At 36.6% G+C, this 19317-nt stretch overlaps 1 protein-coding gene across 4 annotated transcripts in view; it reads left to right on the forward strand.

The window, feature by feature from the left end:
* PBX3 (PBX homeobox 3) overlaps positions 1-19317 on the forward strand; it is a 288415-nt gene that overhangs the window by 201162 nt on the left and 67936 nt on the right. For all 4 annotated transcript variants that reach the window (XM_056812157.1, XM_056812159.1, XM_056812158.1 and 1 more), the window contains exon 4: positions 7105-7346. In XM_056812157.1, coding sequence (XP_056668135.1) covers positions 7105-7346 — 242 coding nt within the window. The remainder of the gene's footprint in view (positions 1-7104; positions 7347-19317) is intronic.

A 19317-nucleotide genomic window follows, 5' to 3' on the forward strand; every position in this document is an offset into this window, starting at 1 on the left:
AATCACTGCTTATCAAATATATTTTTTACTTGGATCAGGGAAACCATGAAGCTGAGTTAGTGCCCTGCATTTGTACCTTAAATCTTTTGGGTCAAGCAGTCATTCTACTCACAATATTGTTCTTTTAGAGAGGCCACTACTGTACAATTCAGCCACTGCAGTTCCCTAATCTGCTTATTTATAATTCAAAAGCTTGCCTATATATTAATGAACCCTTAATGAGCTGTTGAAAATGCCTGAATTACAGTCAAATTATTAAACTCAAACAGCCCCTGTAATCATACTATTTGAGTGGGTTTTAGGTACTTTTCACATCTGCAGCTTTGTATTATGAAGGATATGGGTTTATTCGGAGAAAGCTTTGTAATAATTTTGACCTGCAATTTATTTATTGCCCTCAGAATGCAGTAGACTGTGCAGATGCTCGCTTCTATTATCTGTGGGGCAGGTGCACAGCATGTTGAAAGGCGGCTAATTAGGATTTGCTGAAAGATATGCAAAAACTGTAGGCTTTACAACAAAGCCAAGTTCATTATTGAACAATGTTTTAGTGTCTGTTTATGTGATTTGTCTAAATCTTAGGAATCCTGAAATGAATGTTATGGTTATAAGTAGATTAAAATCAGTAGCAAAATTGGGTTTTGTTAACCTCATAATACATTGGTTGCCAGAGGTCTTAGATTTCAAACTTTTAAAAAATCCATTGGAGTACTGACATACATTATAGTATGGAAGCAAAGAGAAGACAAAGTTTCTTTTGGACTTTTTATTTCAATGTGACTATTTTGCCTTTTGAGTAATAGAGATTTCATTTTGTAAGATTTTACAATTTAGAGCTAGAAGAGACTTTAGAGATTAATATAAATCCCTCAATTTACTGATTCATTCTAGTTCAAACTACTGTGGAGTCATTAATATACTTAAAGATACACTGAGAGGTTGGTAACATTGGAAGTAGTATGATTTCATGGAAAGAATACTGTGGTAGAGTCGGGAGTTCTGAATTTAATTCTGGCTCCACGATTTATTAGTTTTATGACCATGGGCAGTCACTTCACTGCTCTTTGCCTTACTTTAGTTATCTATAAAACAGGTACATTAATACTTGTACTATCTCTCACAGGGTTATTGTGAAGAAATGCTTTTGTAAACATAAAATGCCATAGAATTGTTGTAATTATTGGGAAGCTAGTACAGTGTGGTGTAGAGGAAAGAATGCTGGATTTAATGTCAAAGGGCTGGCTTCTACTCTTGGGACAGGCACTTACTAGTACCCTTAATAGTTCCTTAATAGCTGTGTAATATTAGACATATTGCTTAATCTCATTAAGCCTCAGTTTCCTCAACTGTAAAAGAGGATGCTATTTGTGCTATTTATCTGGGTTATTATAATTACTGAATGAAACAATGTATGTAAAGTGCTTTAAAAATCATGAATGCTACATAAATCTGAATTTTTAAAATTGCTATTATTGATAGACACCTGATTTCTATGAGGCATTGCACTGCTAGTGAGATCTAGAGTAATAAATACACTGTTGGATATGGCAAGGGAAAAGGAAAAACCATAGCAGGCAGATAAAAACATGCCTACGGAATTGGTTTGAATATGAGCCACCCTCAAAATATAGACCAAGTTCCCAAATTGAAATTTCTTTGAAAATTCTTTTAAAAATTATGTACTAAAACTTAGTATAATCAAAAACCATGGTCATGTTTTGTACAAATCGGACTTGGAGAGAAAATTAGGGCTTATTTTCAGATCTGCAAACCTTGATAAATGTCTTATTTTCAGGGTATTATGCCAGCTGCTAGAACAGATAAAGAGTGTAATTAAGACACTGACCTTGCCCTTGTAGAACTGTACCATTTCATAGGTTGTAGAGTTAAATAGTAGTTTGCTCAGTCAAAAAGTTCAGAAGTTTGTATTCTAATAGGAGAAATTTGACATAGTGTCAGAAATTTGACAATACAAAAATATATAAGGATAACGAGCCAATATGATTATTCAAATTGCAAAAAAATTAGGAATGCAGATCTCAAGTAAGTTATAATATGGCCCTTAGAGATCTGTAATCATGACTTGTCACAGAGGAAAACAGTTGAGTGACTTTTTTTCCAAACTATTGATTAAACATCATACATGAGTAAATTGTTGATAAAAGGGCTTCAGGACGTTATGTTACAAAAAAGCTTTGATACTTTTTTTAATCAAGGGAATGTTGAGCTTTTCGTTAAAAGCTAATTTTCTTGACTAGATTTAATACTTATAATTTACAAAATAACTACAGGAGGATTGAATTAACACATTAATCCCTATAGTTGCCTCAGATTTTTAGAGATGCTAATATACGTATGAATAATTTTTAAGTAAGAAAAAACTTACCTAAGAAGCACAATAATTGTTCTCCCAACAGTAAATATACACTTATTATAATTGTCTTTAATTGTATCCATTTCTTCTGAGACAGTAAGGCAGTAATATTTTACTTGTACACATTGGGTGTGTAAAATAGTGCCACAGATGGTGAATGTTTGTATCCCTTTGCATTCTTTCTTGATGAATTGACTTCCATTCCCTCCTTTACAATCTGGCCCCTTTTGTATTAAAAACTATTAACATTTTCCCCTGGTTTGCCACATTTGTTTGCCGTTTAAAATCCTTTATAAGCCGATTCCATCCTACCTTTCTAGCTTAATATCCATTACATCTCTTCCTGTGCTCTGTGGTTCAGCTAAACTGGACCTATTTTTGTTCCTCACATGACATTTCCTCTTAATGTCTTTACCCTGGTGGTCCTTATGCCTGTAACATACTTCCTTCCTACTTCTACCTCTTAGAATCTTTGATTTACTTCAAGATTTATCTCAAGCACAGACTCCTGTATGTAGCCTTTTTTGACATCTCTCTTCCTTGCCTCAGGTGATATCTCTTCCAAAATTACCTTATATTGTTTTATATGCATTTCATTATGTACTTGTCTCCCTTGACAAATGAAAACTTCTTGAGGGTAATTATGATTTCATTTTTGCCTTTGTATTTATTAGCACCTGGCACAGGTGCTTGGCATATAGTAGGCGCTTAATACATACTTATTGATTGAGTGGTAGAGCACCATAACTTTATTAATAGACTCCATTCCAGACTAATACTTCTGAATTTATTTGGCCATGGAATACTTTTAAAATTCATTAATGAAATCAACCCTATTGATGGGGTTCTGATGATATTGAATTCTGACCTTCTTCCCTCTCCTGATCTAAGTGGGAATTGACATCTAGGCACATTATGGAGGGACGTATATTTTCATGCCAAACCATTTTTATAGATTTTGGTAAATAATTTCATATGTAATATTTTAAATGGAAAATGTAAAAAATTTTTTTTCGATGAGTCCACTTTCATGTTAGGTCAAACACTGTGGTTCCACGGATAGGGACTGCTGATATGAGGATGTCCAGCTTTGATGAAAATTGCACTAGGTTTGGAGTTAGTCAGCATTTATTAAGTACCTATGATGTGCCAGCCACTGTGCTAAATACTGGAGTCAGATGACCTGGATTCCCAATCCAGTGTTTAAAAACTCTGTGACTTTGGGAGAAAGAAACTTTACCTCTCTGGGCCTCTTTTCCTTCTCTGCAGCAATGGAAATAATATTTGCATAGTAGTTTGTAAATCTTAAAAGTACTACAAATTATGTGATCTTCTGCTGTTCTGTAACCTTGACCTGTCTATAGCTTTTGATATTGCCAATCCATCTTTTTCTCCTTAATGCTCTCTTTTTTTTTTCAAATATCCTTAATTTCCATCTTGGAATCAGTACTTTTGGTTCCAAGGCAGAAGAGCAATAAGAGCTAGCCAATGAGGCTTAAGTGATTTTCTCAGGTTCACATAATCAGGAAGTGTCTGAGGCTAGAGTTGAAGCCAAAACGTCCCATCTCTAGGCCCAGGATATTCTCTTTAGGTTTTTGTAACATTCCTTCCCTTTGTTACCATCTAAGTGCTCTTTTTCAGTCTTTTTTGCTGGATCTTTATTGAGGTGATGTCTTTTAACTACGAGTGTCCTCTAGGCTCTATCCTGGACTCTCCCCTCTTTTCCCTGTACACAAGTTCACTTGGTGAGCTCATTGGCTCTCAAGGATTATGGAATATGATTATGAATAATTATCATCTATATATATATGATTCTCAGATCTATTTGGCTAACCTTAACCTTCTCTTCTGACCTTTAAAATCATATTTCCAACTGCCTATTGTACACCTCAAACTAGGTATCGCAAAGACATCTTAAAGTCAATATAACCAAAACTGAATTCCTTATTTTTTCCTCACACCTTCCCTGCCCCTCTTGTTAACCTCTTCATTATTGTTGAGAGAACTACCTTATTCTTAGTCATCTAGGTTTGTAAAGAATATCTAAATAATTGGAAACAATGGATTATACCCAAACTTTTTTATGAGGAAAAAATAGAGATAAAAATATGAACAAGTTTTTAGACTAAAGGGGAAAAGTTAGGATTAAATAAAAGTTTTGTGGACTAATGTTTGAAAATATGTGGGGTTTGTATATAGATAGATAGATATCTTGAATACAAGGTAGTAGTGCTATACTCTTCAGCCAGTTGACAAAGATAATTTAAAATACAGAAATAAATAGTAGACAAATAAATAGGATTTTAGAATCAAAAAGACCTTAGAGATAATATAATCTCTCTTTTTATAGATAAGAAACTGAAGCCTACAGAGAAATGACATATTTACTGTTTCATAGGAAGTGACAAAAACAGGATTCAAACTCAACTCTTAAGACTCTCAATCTAGTATTTCCCCCCCCCCCCCCTACACCATGGCAATAGGAATTTCTGGGTTATGGGAGTATAACACTGAGAAGAATGAACTATAATAGAGAAGAAGTGAAGATGTGGAAATATAAATATAATAAATCTATCTTAATAGGGCTTTGGAAAAATGTGGTAGTTTAGGGCCAGAGTAAAACATCCATGTGATCAGCCTAACTGTATCTTAAATTAACATTTCTGCTATATTTTAAAGAGTTTTAGAAGTAACTTTGGCTCCCTAAATGAATTTATGGTCTTACTATATTATATTTGCAAATCTTGTCTGTCCATTAACCTCTGAATGGGTGACAGAAATAATTTTAAATGTTGATGAGACATTTTTATTATTCACTTGAAATTAAGTTAAATTATATTTTTAAATGAAGGTGACAGCTTCATCTGAAATTCAAGCTTCCTCTACGAAGTTAGCCTAAGATAGGCTGTAGCATCTTCCTATATTGTATAATTCAGGGGACCTAGGAACCAAATGTGTTTTCACACAATTGATGGGAAATCCAAGTTAGCATATACAATAGCAATGCTGCTATTCACTTGAGTGCTTGGCAGCTTATAGATGTTACTGTCATGTAAGCTGCACTCAACACACAGAGTGTGTCCCACTGTCTGTAAATAACTCCGGGCGCAGACGTGGAAGGCAGAATCCGAACGCAAACATGCCCGTTGCCAACTTAATCTCCATGGGGATGCTGTGTAACTAGTGCGTGAATACCTGTTTTTAAACAGATTTAAAGAGGTTAATTGGGCTGGGATATTTTAGGTTGTGTTACATCTCTAATGAAAATGCTGATTTGAAGCTGCCGTGACTCTGGTGCTTTTTACACCACTATAATTATTTTAAAACTTTGTTTGCTGCACTGTTGATAGCATCTTGGCAGAGAGCCTGCATGACCTGATTAAACCTATGAATTGTCAGCCATGATCTGGAGTCCTCTGATGAGATTGCTGACTGGGCATCACTTAGGAAATTCTTGATCGAACAGAAAAATTAGATTGAGAATGCTGTGCCCAGCAATGTAGTGTTATAGGGTAGCCCATTTTTAAATACCATATTTAGTGTCCTTGTTTTATAGTTGGTTGGCAATTGCTTAACAGCTTCTGTATTTAAAAAAATGCAGCTTAGCCAATTAATTCATAATGTATGCATTTCTTTCCTCTCTCAAATTAAGTTTTTAAAAGTCCATCTCATTTTCTTTATTTTGCATTTTGGGAAGAAAGCATGTGATGCGACTTAAACATTCAAAGGGAGATTTAGATTCTGGGACTGGCTATCTAGAAAAACACAATGGCCACTTTTGTTTGTTTGATGCTTGATCTTTATTGATACTTTGGGTTGCAGAACACCTGGGTCTGATTTCTGGCTTGCCATTTCCTAGCTATGTGGCCTTGAGCAGTCATTTCCCTTTATTGAGGCTTCTGTTGTGAAGAAAATTATTTGACAAGGGCACAAAGAGCACCATTGATAACTGGATTATTATTTGGCAAGAAGTAGTCTATCTGGCTAAGTCTTAGTTTTTTTATCCACAAAATGAGGATCATGATCATACCCCCATAGCTGTGAAGCAAAGTGTTTAAAATTATATCTATCTATCTATCTATCTATCTATCTATCTATCTATCTATCTATCTATCTATCTATGAGTGGTAATGGTTATCACTTTTTAGCATATTTATCTCTTGATTTTTTTTTCCATTTAAAAAAATTGTGCTATCCAAATCTGGGAAAGTGAGACATTAGACTTCTTAAATAGAAACCTGAGTCCTGCCCCCCTTCTCCTCCCCTCCTCCCCTCCTTCCTTCCCTCCCCTTCCCTTCCCTTTGCTCCCTCCCTCACATAAAGTAGTAGGGGGAGAGCTTTATATTTCTAGAATCACATGAATATGAAGTTGGGAGTGACTTCCAGGGACTGAGGGAGAACTTGCTGTGGTGTAATAGCACTGTTAGGGAATCAAGAGAGCTAAATTCTAGTCATAGATTTCAACTTGTGACTTTGGACACGTTACTTCACTACTGAACTATAGTTTCTTAAAAACTTAAAAGGTTTGACTAGATACTCTGAAAGGTCACTTCTTGCTCTTTGATTTTATAATTGCATGATTTATCAATAATGAATTAATCAGCATTGAACTACAGTGTAATGATATTGCTGTTGGACCATTTTAGGAAATAAATACTCACACTGTTCATTCTCTCTCTCTTCCTCCTTCTTCCCTCCTCCCCCCATCCCTTCTCTCTCGTTTCTTGAAGGTCTCAGCATCAGAGGAGCCCAGGAGGAGGATCCCCCAGATCCCCAGCTAATGAGACTGGACAATATGCTATTGGCAGAAGGGGTTTCAGGTCCTGAGAAAGGTGGGGGATCGGCAGCAGCAGCTGCAGCCGCAGCCGCCTCTGGAGGTTCTTCAGATAACTCTATTGAACACTCAGATTACAGAGCCAAATTGACCCAGATCAGACAAATCTATCACACAGAACTGGAGAAATATGAACAGGTCAGCAGCCACCACTCTCATAGTCCTGCGCAAACCTGCTATTGCTCTTCTGTTAGACTGCATTTACCAAATCCAGGGGCTATGAGTTATAGGAGTTAAAACAAAGAGAAAAGTAAATAAAGTGAGTGTAAACATTTTAGTGAGTAATTTAATTAAATAGAATGAAGACCCCTTGAGGTTGAGACTTACTGTATCTTCTTTGTGTATTAGTTTCTCACTGGTCCCACCTATGTCCTTAGTTCTGTCCCTAGTTCCCTTAACTCTGAACTCCTTATTATAGCTAAAACCAATGCCATTTGCACTTGTCATTTGCGTGGGAGTATTGTCAGTGGTGCATACTATAAGCAGCAACCTTGAAAGGAACAGGGCTCTAGAGTTGGAGCTTGCTCTTGTGCAGTGAGCTTTTATTCTCTAATCATGCGAGTTCAGAATCCTGTAATAAACCCTTCTGGAGCCTTTAGTCAAAGACACAGTAGACCAAATTATAAGTCTCATACAGCATGGCTTCCAGAGAGACCATTTTAGGTCATAAGCTAACTTCACAAAGTATTTAGGCTCTGCAAATATGTCTTTGAGGGGGTAGGCCCCCAGAGTCATTTAGGGTTTGAGAGGGAAAGTACATCCTGCAAGAAGTTGCTTCTTTCTTAAGAATTCTAATTCTTAAAAAAGAATTAAGTTAAGAAGGCTATTCCTAATGATATGTTGAAAAGATGTCAGTAAATTCAAAACACATTTAAGGATTAATTTGGCACTAATAATCCTACCTGGTGAAAGATACTCTCCGAAAATTTCTTTTAATGTAGGTTCAGAACCCACATTATAAACTCTTATGGTCCATGCTTCTTAGGACAGATGTCATGAGATTTCTCTATTTTTAGTGTTGGGATCCTGACCAATTTCAGATCTGGTTATTTCATTTTCTTTTCCCAATTCTCTATTGTCTTTTCTAGATATTTTTATTATAATGCTATTAAAAATGTTGATTATTTCTTCCCCAGAGATGAGAACACTTTAGTGGAAGGTGCTTTGGTCTTTATGTATTTGTCTGATGGTAAACAGGAAATGCTATATAACTAGAGAAGAGGAAACTTGGAATGGGAGGGTATCCAGTCACTGTCTAAAAACACTTTAGTGGCTGTCATGTAGAAGGAGGATTAAGCTTGTAGTACTTGGTCCCAGAGGGAAGACCTAGGATGAATGACAAGGGGAAGTCATATTGGTTTGATGTAAAGAAAGACTTTCCCATACTTAGAGCTGTTCAAAAATGGAACTAGCTACCCAGTTAAGGGAGGCATTGGGAAGATATCATTTAGAAGTATTCAAGTGAAGGCTGGGCAAGCACTTACCAGAGATGTTGTAGAAGAGATTCATGTTTATGTTGGGCTAAATGATTTCTGAATTGCCTTTTAACTTTGAGATTTTGTGATTCAGTCTAACTTCTCTTGCTTTAGTTCTTCAGTACTATGAAAAGTCTGACTTCATGTGAGTACATCAATGCCAGTCAGAACTTTTCTATGTCTTACTTAGATGGTTTTCATGAGATTTACATATAGCCACTATTACCACTAAATCTTAAAGCCGTTATACTTGAAGGGTAGCCTTTGGAAAATAGGTGAACCACCAAACTTTTTCTTCTATCAAATGATTATTGGCTTGCCAGTAGGAATCTCTAAAAGTTGAGTGTTTATCCACATGATTCATTTAGCTTGCATATTGATTTTTTCCATATTTTTAAACATAAATTCCTTCTCTGGGGTATTCTGAAAAAAATACTTAATGAGGTCATAATTTATCAATCTAGTTACATTATCAACAAAAATCATAATCCCTCCTTACCTTAAATGATGTTCATAAGTTGCTGTCACTTCAGACTACATCTGTTGTCCGCTTCCTGGTAATAATCCTCTCTGACTATGTTGGTGAAAACATGGCGTGTATGCCCTGGCATTCCAGAGGGGGTTGCTCTGTTCCCTCTCTACACTGAGCCCGGGGACAATATTCACATGCCCCACCCCTCTGCCCAGCAGCCCAATGCAATCACTTCTTCCCTCTGCTGTCTGAGGTAATTTAGGGGGCTTACAGGCAGTTTGGGCACATGATGTCAAAAAGAGTCTCCATTGTTATGAACTTATCTAGAGTGGGTTTTGAATGATAGATACCCAATACTTCACTGGATCTAAGCTGCTAAGCTTGGTTCTCCTTATATATCCATTGAGAATCAAATGCCAGATTTATACCATAATGCAACATCAGCAGATTATTCTTTATTTTCATAATGCTTTGGAAAGCATGCTTTGGGAAGCTTAAATCTTGCATATCTTGTTTTATTTATAATAATATTTTTTATGTAAGGGAAATTTTAAAAATTTAAGAAAAATCATTGTGTATTGTACTTTAAAAGGGCATAGCTCTCTGATATGACATGAAGAATTTTCAGTAAACCAAATTGTTCACAGTTTAAAAAGGTTGCCTGGAGCATGAATAGTAGAAAATGTATCTAATTTTATCATTTTCCTCAATAGCACAACTTAGTGTTTAAAATATTTATATAGTCCTTAGTTGTTAAGTGCTGCCTGACTGTCTGCTTTAATGAGAATGTTATAAAGTAGAAGAGGCCAATGGGTAGGGTAGCACATGGAATTTTGGTGGAACTTTTCAGAATTAAGGTTGCTCTTTATCATCATCAATTTTAACTCCTTGAGCCTAGGTTCCTTCTTTTAAAAAAAATTATTGATGCCCCTTTTCATTAGGTATTCCAAATATTCCTCCCCATGCCCTAGGAATTAACTCTTCCTTATATCAAGAAAAATAGTTAAGCAAAGCTAACCAACACAATGATCACAATTGATAGGCATCTTTACCTTTCTTCGGAATGGATCATAGGGTCATAGATCAAGAGAAGAAAGGGACCTCAGAGACCATCTAATTCAATCTCCTCATTTTATAGTTACAGAAACTGAAGAAGGAGCTTAAAGTCACTCTAAAGTTACTCTCCAAAGCCATTCAGGTAGTAAGTCACAAAACTATGAGGGAACCTAAGTTCTCTGACTTCAGAGCCAATGTTCTTTCTTTCCACTGTACCATGTTACCTTCTAAGGAAGATAGATTCTCATATTTTCTTTGGTCATATTTTCAAGCTTGGTCATGCAGATAAGACTGGAAATGTGTAAATATATTCTATTTCCTATTATCTTAAATTAAAAATCAAGCTAGTGTATGTAGGAATTAAAATTCAGCCAGAAAGGTTAATTCCTCTGAGATTATTGAGAAATAGTGATGTAGCCACTTGTATTTGTTTTCTTTCCATTTAAAGAAAAATATTTTCAAAAAAGGCAACATATAGTCTCAGGATACTTCAATATTTCAAAATATTTGTGATTTCTCCAGTGAGGATATTCCTTCCATTGATATAGTTTCTGGCCCTGCTTGCTGTTGCTAAAGAAAATTCATCATTTGATAACTAACCTTTTTGTGATGAGGCTCACTTCATTTAGTTGGACTTGACCTCTGACAACAGTCTGTTGATTAGCTTTTAATTGAAGCCATTCTGTCTAGTAGGACCTGCCAGGACTTGCATTCTATTGGCATGTCCTTTAAGAACTAGCACTGGGCTAGGATTGTAGTGAAGGGAATATATGTGAATTTGCTGAATTTTATAGACTGACACTTAGAGTTTTTTAATATTGTCATAGTGCCATAGTCTATTGCTGGGACAATCAGAATCACTGGTCTTAGAGCTAAAAAAAGACCTTAGAAGTTATCATCTAATCAGTCACATTTATTAAGGGCCTACCATATGTCAGACCCTTATGATAGATGCTGGGGTTACAAAGATAAGCCTGAAATAGTTTCTTCCTTCAAGGAGGTGATATTCCAAGGGGGGGGGGCAGAGTTTGAGTATGCGTGCACACGCGCGCACACACGTGTGTTTGTGTGAAGGGGTTCATTCTTTGCATGAGAGAAAGCCAGTACAAATGCATGGAAAATGGAAATGAGAGATGTGAGGAACAATAAGAAGGGCAAGTTGGCTAACTCATAGATTATGTGGGAAAGAAGTAAAGTGTAATAAACATGGAAAGGTAAGAGGGGCCAGTAATAAAAAGTTTTAAATGCCAACAGGAGGTTATATTTTTTCCTAGAAGTAATAGGGAAGCAGTGGTGAAGATCAGGGGAGAAAGTAACCTGGTCAGAATCATGCTTTAAGAAAATCACTTTATTGAGTGTGTGTAAAGCTTCATTTGAATGGGAAAAGACTACCAGGGAAGGAGACCAAATGGAATAATATTGTAGTAGTTCAGGTGAGAATTCTAACCCCCTTATTTTACAGATGAGGAAATGGAATTCAAAGAGATTAAATCATTTACACTAAGCCACACAGCTAATAAATAGTAGTGCCTGGATTTGAACTTATGTCATCTGATTCTATATCAGGGGTTCTGTAAAACCTTCACATTTAGATACCATTTAAAAAACTAAATAAGTCACTGTTGATTTTCTTTAGTTAAGGTTAATTATTGCTTCCTTTGTGGGAAAGGAAGGGAATAAGTATGTCTGTAATGCCTTATATTTACTAGGCACTGTGCTAAGTACTTTACAAATATCTCTTTTGATCTTCACAAAAACCTTGTGAGTCAGGTACTATTATTATTCCCATTTTACAGTTGAGGAAACTGAGACAAATAAAAGTTAAGCAACTTGTCTAGGGTCACACAACTAGCAAATATCTGAGCCCAGATTTGAACTCAGGTCTTTTTAGTTCCAGGCCCAGCATTCTATCCCCTGTAATTCTTAACTGCATCATCTCTGTGTGCTGAATACCCTAAAGCAGTGATAGTGAACCGTTTACACACCTTAGAGACTGAGTGCCCAAACTACAACCTTCACATCACATGTGAGCCCTGCACCTTGCCCCAGACAGGGGAAGGAGGAAGCACTCCCATTGGGCTTCTGGGCAGAGTGGTGAGTAAAATGAGAAATGTCTTCAGGTACATGTGGAGAGGGGGAAGGGAGCAGCGTTTCCCCCCACTCCCAGCAGGTGTGACATAGATTCACCAACATGGCCTTAAATTCAATTGCAGGGGCTGTGTAACTTCGGAGATACCTGTGTACTCATAAGATTTTCTACTGCTAAGAGCATTTAAATTGTAAGCTCAGTCATAGAATTATTATATTTAGAGCCAGAAAAGATCTTGGAGATTATGATAGCGTGAATATTTTCACCTTCTTTAACCAAGAAGCAATAGGTTAAGTTTCATTATCTGTTCTCTGGGACAGAACCTGGTTATGAGAATTAGACTATCTTTTAGTTTTTAGTTTTTGTTTTTCCTATTTTGAAATCATTATGTTTACCTGGGTTCGCTTATTTGAATCTGCATCAGTTCATGTAAACTTTTTCCTATATCTCTGAATTTCTTATTGTTAACCTTTCTTACAGCATAATAATATTCTATTAATTTCATATGCCACAGCTTTTTTCAACTATTTACACTTTGGGTGAATACCTAGTGTATTTCCAAAAAGTACTACTATAGAAAGAGATTTATAATGCATTAATTTGACAGTCACCATGTTAAATTATGGGGGCATATATATAAGCAAGTAAAATGGTTTTTGCCCTCTAGTAGGTTACATTTTAATAAAACACTGAAATAGTGGTTGGGATATGATATGGAAGTCTTGATCCAGGCAAGATGAAGAGAAAGCTCACCTCTCAGAGACAAACATCCTAGGAGTAGAGTCCAAGATTCTCTTGGACATGGTAGAGATAAAATGATGGCTAGAGTTCAGAAGGTGGTAAATGAGCCATGACTCTTAGAGTATTTGTGAGACTGTTCTGTAGGTAAGAGGTTATTAAGTTAAATAACTTTTCTCTCATAATTATCAATTATTTTCCAGAATGATTGAATAAATTCATAGTTCCACCAACAGTGTATTAATGTGACTGTTTTTTCCCAGTCCCCTCTGTCAATCATTAAACATTAAGTGTCTACTCTGTACCCTGTGCTAAGCACTAGAGACACAAAGAAGGGTGAAAGACAGTCTCTGCTGTCAAGGAGCTCAGTCTCATGGAGGAGATAACATACAAACAACTATGTACAAACAAGCTATATGCAGTATAAATTGAAAATACTAATTGAGAAAGAAAGCACTAGAATTAAGGGGATTAAAGAAAGACTTCCTATAGAAAGTACAATATTAGCTGGGATTTGAAGGAAACCTGGCAGCAGAGATGGAAAAAGGGAGAATTTCAGGCTTGTGGAAACTGTGAAAATGCCAGGAGTTTGTCTCATTCAAGGAACATGAAGGAGGCTAGTATTACTGGATGATAAAGTATTTGGTAGGCGAGTAAAATGTAAGATTAGAAAGATAGGAGAGAGTACTTTATATAGATCTTTGAAGCCCAATGTACAGATTTTTTTTATTTGACCTGAAGTTGATAGGGAGCTTGTAGAGTTGACTGAGTAGGGAAATGATATTGTCAGACATGTATTTTAGGAAGATCACTGATGCTTGTATAGAGGATGCACTGGAATGTGGAAAGGCTAGTGGCTGGGAAAACAACCAAATATCTTATGGCCTAGTCCAAGTGTTAGTTGGTTAGGAGAGGAGTGAATCGAGGGCTTATGAGAGAGATTTATTAAGTTAAAAATCATTAGGCTTTGGCAAAATATTGGATGTGAACAGATTGGGCCTGGGAGTGAGAGAAAGTGAAGAGTCAAGGCTAACTTCTAGATTGCTAACCTTGATTACTGGGTGAAGATTGTTATCCTCATTAGTAAAAGGAAAGTTTAGAATTAGGGAGGGTTTGGGTGACAAGATAATGAGTTCACTGTTAGATGTGTTGAGTTTAAGATGTCTTTGGGTATCTATTAACATCCACGTTGAGATATCCAATAGGCAGTTGGAGATGTGAGGCTTGAGATCAGGAGAGAGGCTGGAGTTGGACAAGTAGATTTGAGAATCATCAACCTATATATGATAATTCAATCCATGGGAGCTGTTGAGATCACCGATTGAACTAATGTAGAAAGAGAAGAAATGAGGGGCCAGGTCAGAGACCTACTATTAGCAGACAGGACTTGAATAAAGGTCCAGCAAAAGAGATTGATATAGAGTGGAGTGGTCATATAGGTAGGAAGAGATCCAAGACGTAATAGTATTATAAAAACCTAAAGAGAAGAGAATATCAAGTGGAAGAGGGTGATGAACAGTATCAGAGGCTGCAGAGAGGTCAAGAAAGATGAAGATTGAGAAAAGGCCGTTAGATTTGTCAATTAGATCATTAGTAACTTTGTAGAGGTCAGTTTTGGTTGAATGATGAGTTTAGATGCTGGACTATAGAAAGTTAAGAAGATAGGGAGAAGAAAGGAAATAGAGAAATGATAGCCTTCTCAAAGAGTTTAGCTACAAAAAGAAGGAAAGATATGTCAGGATAGCTAGTGGGGATGGATATCCCACGAGAGGGTTTTTTTGAGTGCATGAGAGACATAGGCATGTTTGTAGACAGGAGGGAAGGATGGTGAGGATCAAAGAAGTTGCAATCTCCTGGAGAAAGCAGGATGAAATGGGATCACTTGGGCATGTAGAAGACTTTGCCTTGGCAAAGAGGACTACCACTTCATGTGGAACAGGGGTGAAAGAGGAGGAAGTTGCAGAAGACATCTTGATTATTTGAGATGAGAAGGGGTAAAGATGGAGCTCCTGATAAATGGTCTCAATTTTTTTTCCCAGTAAAATATGAGGTAGGGTTCTCAACTGAGAAAATGGAGATGGGGAGCTATGGGAAGTTTATAGAGGCAGAAAACTGTTTTGAAGAGTCTCTGTGGTAAGTGGGAAAGTGAGTTAATTAGGGAGGTATAAAATGATTTCCTTGCTCAATGAGGTAATTCAACCCAATTGAGATAATTTAATATAAATTTGTAGAAGACCCAGTTAGTAGAGTTTAGTGATTCTCTCCCCCCCCCTTTATTCAGGGGCTCATTTGTAGAAGTCATTGCAGTCAATGGTGGAAGTAATTGAAGACTGATATCTGGTAGGGCAAGATTGGTGGATGTGATAAGGGGCTTGTAAAGGACTCAAGAGGCAAAAACAGTGTCAACTTGAAGTTGTTTACCAAGGGATCCAGATGGGGAAAAAGAAGTATAGTCAGTGCAGGGGTAAATGACATTGGAAAGAACCAAGTTTGTGATTGCAAGGCATAGGGAAAGGGGGCAGAAAACAACACATTATGATCATATGAGGGAATTTCAGAGTTTATGGAAAGGAGTATTTGTAGGTAAAGTTAAGATCAAGGTTATGGCCATCATTTGTATGTGACTGAAGTGGTAGGGAAGAGTAGGTCATATGACATGAATATGTTGAGGAACTATTAGGTTAAGGTGTTTGAGGAAATATTTGTCTATGTTGAAGTCTCCAAGTATGGAGATAGGAATTGGGGAAAGAAAAAGACTGAGCCTGCACTGAACTTATTGAGGAAAGAAGGAGAGTATCCTGAAAATTGGTAGATATCAACTACCAGAAGTTTGACTAGATGGTAGATAGTGAGGAAGAATCTGTAAGTGGCAATGGGAAATAAGGAGTATTCCCACTTCCTCACCTTGACTAGAGAGTCAGAGAAATGAGTAAAAGTACATCCAGGGCTGAAAAGAATGGCCAGGGAGACTGTCATCAAGAGTGATCCAAAGCTCAGTGAGAGCCAGAGAAGGAAAGGAATGGGAAAGGAAAAGATTTAAGATCAAAGCAGGTTTTTCCCTGAGGAGCTGACATTCCAGAGAACACTGTAAGTTTTGGGGTTTTTTTTCCTTTATATTCTAAAACCACCTACCCCAAAACTATGCTGAAACCTTGCCTTTCTGCTCTCTGTTTTGTGCTTCAATGAGGCTGTAATGAAAATATATCTATGAAGCCTGTTTAGATTTAGATTGCCATAAAATTAACAAATATCACTACTGCAGTAAATTAAAGTACCTTATAAACACAACCACATTTTCAAAGCTAAGCAGACTAAAAACTATACTTTGAACAGAATAAATTTAATCTGGAATGCTTAGTTGTGTGTATGTATTTCGGGAACATCCCTGTCTTTTGAAATGGTAGTTTAAAATAATTTTCATGAAAATGCCATTTGATTCTAAGAGAGCCAGGTTTAATGATTCTAGCAGCATACCATTTTTAGTCTTTATAAATGCTGCTGGTGAAATGTCAGACCTATCCATCCAAACTCCAGGAAACTGGAGTCAGTTCTCAAAAGCTGCTACAATGAAGAGAGAGGCAAAGTTGATTTAAAACATAAAACTTCCCCTTTGTTGATCCTGACACCTAAAAATGTCTGATTTATAGAAATATTATAATTTTTCAAGGTTTGCAGCAAAATATAGCAACATACCTCAGGAACATTGTCTTAACAGCCGGGAGATGAAAATGGTTTGTCTTAACAAATATTGAGAGCATTAAAATCATGTTGCTTATCTCCCAAATGTTCTGTAGTAATTAAACCATTAATAATTAATAATAGTAGCCAATGTTTACATAGTGCTTTAAGATTAGTAAAGTACTTTACAGATATCTTATTTGATCTTCACTACAACCTTATGAGGTAGATACTATTAGTATCCCCATTTTACAGATGAAAAAAGCTGAGTTATTAAGTGACTTTCCTAAGAACAGAGCCAATAAGTACCCGAGGCAGGATTTGAACCTGCATCTTCTTTACTTCAAATACATACTGCCTTTATCAAGTTAGTATGTGAAAACGAGTTTCAGTGTTCTAAGTTGTAAAGAACCTTAAAACATACAATGTTCAATCTAGAAAGGACCTTAGAATATAGATAAAATGTTAGGGGTGGAAAGACTTTTGGACCTAGACTTTTGTAGCTGGAGGAGATTTTAGAACATAGAATATATGTTGTAAAACCTGAGAGTTGAAAGGACTACTGAGAGCTCTCCAGTCTCCCTTATTTTACAGAAGAGATAATAGTTCCAGAAAGGTCTGTTACTTACCTCAAATCAGACATCTTCCATAGTAGTGAAACTGGAGCCTTTTACTCTTTCTTCTCTATCACAGTCCTTCTGGTAAATGACTAGTAAGTCCAGATCCATCACTCTGCAGAAAGATGTTTCAGACAATAGAGTGTTCTCCCTGCACTAGACTTTCTGGGCCTCGCTGTCGTTCTACTAGAAGATAGGCAGATTGCTCTTTGTGTTGCCAGTTATGTGAAAGCATACAGATAGATATACCACTCCATGAATAGCTCTCCCACTTTGCTTGTGCCAAATGAAATTCTTGTACATGGGCTATTCTGTTCATAATTTATAGCTACTATAATAGAGGTGACACATTGAAAGTTATCTTCTGTAATTACACTCAAATACATTTTTGCTGTAGGCAAAAGTATTGTAAGGGCCCCTAGGCTCCCCAAGTATCTGGGAACCTGTTTTCTGAGTTCACAGATGTCTTTTGAATTCACTCCAAATCAGGGTGAAGCACTAGAGCTGGGAATGAACTGAAAGCTAATAAGGTATAGTTTGACTGCTCTAAGGCCTTCAGGTTGAAGAAGATCATTTTAGGAATGGATAATCAATACTGAAGTGAGCCAGTCTGATGCTTTTCCTTAAATACTTTCCCCTTTGCCCCACTTCTCTAGAGGATGATCATAGCAACTCATAAAGAAAATCAGTTAGGGGTAGAAAAGTGATATAGTGGAAAAGAACTCTGCATTTGGAGTCACAAGATCTAGATTCAGATCCTGCCTTTAATTCTACCTTTTATGACCTTAAGTAAGTCACTTAATCTTTCTAAGTCTCTATTTCCTCATTTCTAAAAATGGAAGGGGTAGGGTTATATTATATGGCTTATAATATTTTTATAATATAATAGTATATATATAATATATATAACATACTATAATATTATAATTTGCTTCTTCCTCAAAATTTATGATTCTTTGATCCAAGGTGAGATAAAATTGGTTTTCCAAAAGCACAGGTCTATGATGTTATTCCTCTAATTCAATAAATTGTTCTTTATCACATTTAGGATTAGATACAGACTCCTGATTGACAGTGAAAATACTTCATAAAATGAATACAATGTACCTTTCATCATTTTAGATATTACTCTCTTTTTATTACAGTCAGTCAATAAACTTTTATTAAGCATTTATCATAACTCAGCCACTGTGCTAAACAATAGGGGTACAAAAAGAGGCAAAAAAAACCAGTCCCTGCCCTCGAGGAGATCAGAGTCTAAATCAGGAGACAATAAGCAAAAAAGTATGCACAAAAATGTGTTTTACAGAATAAGTAGGAAATGATTACGAGAAGGAAGATACTTTAATAAAGAGGAGTTGGAAAGGCTCTTGTGGAAGGTGGGATTTTAGTTGTGACTTAAAGAAAACCTGGGAAACTAGGAGGCAGAGATGAAGAGGGAGACTATTACAGGCGTGGGGCACAGCCAGAGAAAATGCCTCATAGGGGCATCTGGATAGCCAGACATGGAGTTAAGAAGTCCTGGGCTTAAATCTGGCCTCAGACACTTCCTAGTTATGTGACCCTGAGCAAGTCACTTAGCTCTCTTTACCTAGCCCTTGCCTCTCTTCTGTGTTAAAGTTGATTCTAAGACAGAAGGTGAGGGTTTTTTTTTTAATGCCTAGAACTGAGTGATGGAGTATTTTGCTCATAAAACAGCAAGAAGGCCAGTGCCACTAAATCAAAGAGGATATGGGGGGAGTAAAGTAGAAAAGACTGGAAAGATAGGGTGGGGCTACATAATCAAAGGTTTTGAATGCCAAGCAGAGGATTTTGCATATCATCCTGGAGAAGAGAGGTTGCCACTGAAGTTTATTGAGGAAGAAGTTAAGAATTCAAATTTATACTTTAGGAAAATCATTTTGGTGGCCAAATGGAGGATGGATTGGAGTGGGGAGATTTTTGAGGGAGGTAGACCCACCAATAGTTGGCTATTGCAGTAGTC

Source organism: Monodelphis domestica, chromosome 1 (genome assembly GCF_027887165.1).
Source record: "Monodelphis domestica isolate mMonDom1 chromosome 1, mMonDom1.pri, whole genome shotgun sequence".
Lineage (NCBI taxonomy): Eukaryota > Metazoa > Chordata > Mammalia > Didelphimorphia > Didelphidae > Monodelphis > Monodelphis domestica.